Source organism: Triplophysa dalaica, unplaced genomic scaffold, assembly GCF_015846415.1.
Source record: "Triplophysa dalaica isolate WHDGS20190420 unplaced genomic scaffold, ASM1584641v1 Contig7, whole genome shotgun sequence".
In the NCBI taxonomy this organism is placed as follows: domain Eukaryota; kingdom Metazoa; phylum Chordata; class Actinopteri; order Cypriniformes; family Nemacheilidae; genus Triplophysa; species Triplophysa dalaica.
The window spans coordinates 345,137-350,569 of record NW_026622641.1 but is presented as its reverse complement, the minus strand read 5'-3'; the positions used below and the strand labels follow the sequence as shown (position 1 = coordinate 350,569).

The 5,433-nt window shown below is 41.4% G+C and overlaps 1 protein-coding gene across 5 annotated transcripts; it reads left to right on the top strand.

Moving 5' to 3' along the window:
* Positions 1-317: 317 nt before the first annotated feature.
* LOC130417011 (uncharacterized) lies at positions 318-2,215 on the top strand. 5 transcript variants are annotated; one of them, XM_056742356.1, is made up of 7 exons: positions 318-695; positions 924-994; positions 1,272-1,448; positions 1,531-1,589; positions 1,668-1,718; positions 1,825-1,878; positions 1,966-2,215. In XM_056742356.1, exons 1-7 carry the CDS (start codon positions 523-525, stop codon positions 2,173-2,175), a joined length of 795 nt encoding a protein of 264 aa, XP_056598334.1. In that variant the 5' UTR covers positions 318-522; the 3' UTR covers positions 2,176-2,215. The 5 variants fall into 5 exon arrangements, with proteins under 5 accessions (XP_056598334.1, XP_056598333.1, XP_056598332.1 ...); XM_056742355.1 differs by having other exon boundaries at positions 1,528-1,589; XM_056742354.1 differs by having other exon boundaries at positions 1,528-1,718; positions 1,966-2,097; positions 2,169-2,215.
* Positions 2,216-5,433: the final 3,218 nt, after the last annotated feature.

The window sequence follows — 5,433 nt, the reverse complement described above, 5'->3', positions numbered from 1 at the left end:
CAAGTAAGGTGGGCGTACTTGTAAATCTCATTGTACCGTTGCCGGCACAGCCATGTCGCGGAGATGATGTGTGTTATGTTTTGTTTGCGTTGCCAAAAGATGATACGACCAAAAACAAATGGTTACATTTTATTTACATCACTGTTCCAGAAAAGTACAATTCAAATGTTCCAGTTTGTGCAGAGGATTTCACCGAACATTGCTTCCTGAACCTGTGAGAGATCAAGACCGCCTGTGCACGGAAGCTTTGGTTAAAAGTGGGGTCCATTCCAACCAATACAACTCTGCAATGACAGTCTGGCGCTTCAGGGGCCCGTTTCAATAAGGAAGTTCAACCAACACCGAGTTAAAATCTGAACCCTGAGTTGATTTACTCAGAGAATCGTTACTCTGAGTTTTCAGTTTCAGAACAGCTGATTTGAGTTAGTTTAATCAACCCTGAGTAAGTTCACTCTGGGTTACGCCCGTGCACCATGGCTATAAAAAGCCATCATCAATTGAGCGAAGATAGCACGATTCACCATGGCAACGGCACGTGACAAACAGCGCTCTGTTTATTTCTCGCCAATGGAATTGGAGGTACTATTACAAGCTTACGGTGAATATGAGCCGATATTTAGAAAAAAGAGCAACACAGCCGCAGCAGCAAAAGAAAGAGCGTTGGCGTGGGAGAAAATTGCTTCACGTGTTAATGCGTAAGTTTAAATGTCAATCACTTTTAAATTAATTTTGTTGAAACTGTCAAAATTGTAATTATATTGAGCTCTACTAAATCTCTCTCTCTCTCTCTCTTTATATAAAGAGAGAGGGAGACATTTAGTAGAGCTCAATATAATTACAATTTTGACAGTTTCAACAAAATTAATTTAAAAGTATATTATATATATTGTACACACACACACATCTACGTTTTTTTCATATAGGTGCAATCCTTCTGCAATTAAAAGAACTTGGCAGCAGCTGAAAATGAAATATAAAAACATCATTCAGTCAGGTGAGTTTAAAGAAATAAAATGCTCTTACTAGTATAGGATGCCTGACTGGGATATGTTTGATATATTACTTAAACAAGCCTTAAAAGTTATGAGGAGAACCGAGCACTATGGTATTCTAAATAATGTCTGTATAACAGCTATGCACTGGATTTGATAGTCCGTGAAACCACATCCAATGAAAGTAATCAACAGTTGTAATGGCCTACCAGAGAAAATTCTCTCTGCATATCTTAATTAGAGTAATGACAATAATTTGACTATTTCATGTCTACTCAGCCAATAGAAAGAGGGCAGAGGCACGTAAAACAGGAGGAGGTCCTGCACCACCACCTCTGACGGATGCAGAGGAGATGGCCTTGAGCCTCAACACTGGACGACCAGTGGCTGAGGGAATTCCAGGAGGGAGTTCATCAGAACCTGTTTCTCCCCAGGATACAAGTGCTTATATAATATGTAAGAGGCTTGACTATCTTGGTTTGTACAGGCTCTTATAGTTACCATAATTTCTCTTTGGCCTTTTTCTTTGTCTCAGCAGATTCTGATGGTAAGGTTAGCCTTGTGGAACCTCTTGTCACAACAGAACCCCAGGCAGTTGTAAGTGGCCTAACCCATGCTGAAAAATTTCAGGGCATTCTTAAAAGTGAATACTACACAAAATGCACATCTTCACAGGATGAAGGGGATGAAGAAACCTTATCCGCTGACACAGAGAGGCCTACAGAGGTAATGTTCATATCATGTATTTCCAAATCACACACTCCGTAGTAGACCTCTAGAGTGCTAGTTGGTAGATGTGCACGAACTGACATGCTTCTCATTTTTTGAACAGAGCATGGCAGAACAGGAGGAGGGTCCATCAAATTCTGACACCCAAATTAATGCAGTTGAGTAATGTTCAGTAAATGTCATTGTTTGAATCTGCAGAATTTTTTCGAACATCAACATCTAACCTCAGTCTTGTGTTTTTCAGTTGCCAGTTAAGGAGCTATATAAGCTCCATCTAATAAAAAAATTACAAAAGACGGATAAAGAACTTGTGTACTTGGACCGTCAGATTCTAAAAACAGATTTGGAAATTGAGCTCCTTAGGCACAAACTAGAGGTGGGTGTACAAAATAATGGAACAGTCTTACAACCTTATAGGGAATTTAACTGTTGCTTTTGTATTTGTAGGACATAAAGAAGACAAAATGAATTGTGAATAAATTGAGTTTATTTAACAGTCCTGTGTTGGTGTGGTTCATTAATTTGCAAAGACATTACGGCATATGAGGTCTCTGACCACCCTTCCATCCTGGAATCCCCAGTGTGTATGAGGTCTGCTTCAGGATCTTGAGTTTGTAGGGCAGGGTGTTGCTCCCCTCTAATAATGGCAATATTATGAAGAACAACACATGCCACAATAATGTCACAAGCCCTTTCAGGGGTCACCCTGAGGTGGCGCAGGCACTGGAAACGTGATTTCAACAGGCCTATGGTCATCTCCACCCGGGCTCGTGTCCTGTTGTGTGCCATATTGAAGTGCTGCTGGGGGCCTGGCTCAGGTTCTGGGTAAGGGGTCATGAGTGTAGGTTGGCATGGGTAACCCCTATCACCCAGCAGAAGGCCATCCATCTCTCCTGTAAGGTCACATTGGTTTAGTTTTTTCCACAAACAGACATGACCATGTGTTCAGTCAGTGCATACATTTACTTACCTTGGCCCATTCTGTTGCTCAGAGATGACTCACGATATATCCGTGAATCATGAACTGAGCCTGGCCACTTAGCCTCCACATTTGTAATTATGTGTGCAGCATCACATATGATCTTTACAGTGACAAAAAAAGACATTAGTGTTACTGTACTTGGAAAAAGGCTTTGAGATTAGGAAACATTAGGCCATGTCAGTGTACCTGCACATTAATGCTGTGGATGGACTTCCGATTGACATAATCTGCCTCATTTTGTGAAGGAGCGATGATGGGTATATGGGTGCCATCTAGGCACCCAATCACATTGGGAAATCCTAAAGGGGATTTTAATTATTAGCTTACCTCCAGAGGCGGCAGCAAGATGTTATTAGCAGAACAACATTTATTTGATCAGCCTAATTTAGAAAGATGTAGACCATTCACCTGCAATCATGTGAAACTCCTCTTTGATGGCTCTCACAGGTTTGTGGCCAGGAAACTTAACAAAAATGTGCAAAAAGTGCTTGAGAGCGAGGCACACTTTTCTTATCGCTCTGCATACAGTTGCCTTGCTAACGTGTTCTGCATCCCCGGTGTTATAAAGAAAGCTACCATTAGCAAAGAAACGTAATGCCATACACAAAATCTGCTCAGATGTAAGAGCACGGCCACGACGAGTGAGGTTTGTGATGTAAGGATGAAGCAGAGTGTGTATATATGTTATGGACTGTAAAGAAAATCGGTATCGCTCAAATAAAAAATCCTCCGGATATGATAAAACATCCAAACGGGGCCTCACAATTCTCTCTCGACGTAAATGTAACTCTCTGCGAATTAATGCAGCTTCCTCATCTACGGGTTCATGAATAAACGGACATGCCATTTTAAGGTCTGTGTAACTTTATCGAGCGCGATTAGGAACGTGAATGAACAAACAAATGGCGTATGGAATTTCAACACCGCTCGCGCTTCGAAATGGGGGTGGAGATTGTAACAAACCCTGGGTTTGCGGAATAAAACCTGCTCCCGACCAGGTTAGGTTCACGGAGTAGGTTACTCTGGTTACTCACTCGGAGTATAAGATACCTCGATTTCTGAAATGGGCTTGACTTACCCCGCGGTCGCGGGTTTGACAGACCTCGCGTTCTGAAACCAAAAACCCTGAGTATTCCGTTTTCTGGGGTTGACTTACTCTGAGTTTGCACTTACCCTGCTTTCTGAAACGGGCCCCAGATTCACAGCCTGTAAGTAAATTTCATTTTAAAACACTTTGTTACGGACTTGGCGGGTTGAGTTTGTTGTATGTTTGTGATCTGCAAATGCAGACAGGCGCACAACGTGAAAAAAGACAACATGAGTCCTAATAATCAGTAATAATGTTCCACTAGAGGCAACAAATGTGGTGTTTATATTGTCTTTTATTAAGTATTTATTTAGGGTTTATTGTCTTTGTTGACTGGTGATGAGACGTGGCCTAACACTGGTTGATCAAGAAGAGTCAGAGCGCTGGTGTTATTTATTATGTTACCATTCCCTGCTGTAATGCCAGCTTGTTTCTATCTCACACAAACTCTGTATGAAGTATATGGTTGGTTGTTTATAGTCTTTATAACGTCGTATATAAAAGGTAAAACAGTTTCAGAGAGGCGGTGCAAAGAGGAGATACAAACATCCACTGTATGTAGAAAATACAACGTTTTTTAACCTTGAATCGTGTATACACATTGCATTACATCTTTAACGAACAATAACATTTGTTTAAGCTGTGTCATATCAGTGTGCAACAAGCAAAAAATCCAGCTCCATACAAAAGGAAAATATAAAAGCTCATCGGTTATATCTTAATTAATTTTTTGTAGCAAGCTTGATTCTGGACAAACGCTTTATCATTCCGAATAACAAGTTTCAGTGCTCAGGGCTGCGTGCTGCTGCTACTCTCCACTCCCTCTTTTCTACCCTAATAATTAGCAGATCAACTTCACCTTGTACATGCTGGCTGGTGAAGTCTAGCTGGTTCATTCTAGCTGGAGATTGTAGGGGCACCCTCAGCAGCCTGCCAGGACACCCCCCACTAGATCTTCCCTGTTAAAGCACGGGAAAGATCGCACAACTACAAGGAAAACTTATAGTCAGGGCCTCTTTTTTGGTCATCCTGCCTGTTCCTCAAATGGTAAAACAATTAGGGGTCAATTAAAACATTAATGGCAGGATGCTTTAATGCTGATTCTGCAGGTCTCATTTCAGGGACACAGCAGAACCTGTTGACCTGGCACAGCCTTTCCTGGAGTCTCTTATAGGGGGAGTTTGCGAAATCAAGAGCCTGAAGCCTTCATCACAATACGAACAGTAGCTTACGCTGCTCCGTTACGATGTGGTGAAAGTAAAGGCAGTAAGGCAGGTAAAACTGGCACTACTTCGCAATGTCTTGTTGGCATGGTCGGTAAAATAAGGCCAGAAAGTCACTGCAGAGGGAAAAAAGTTGTCAAGGCTCAGTGAGAGCACCCTCTGGTGTTACAGGTGGTGGAAACACAAGTAAAGACAAGGATCTTTTTCATTTTAAAACTCCGTTAACAGGGCCTGTAAAGTAACCCTCCATTATTGTTGCATAGACTACTGTTTTACAAGAAAATTTTCGATGAGAGACATATATCTCTTTTTACAGAAGAATTGAGTTTCATTTCTGCTTTCTGTTGTTTTTCATTTTGGTCCAATTGGGGAAGAGCAGTGTCAGCTTATTTTTATCTTGCTCATTTGTTTCATTAGGGA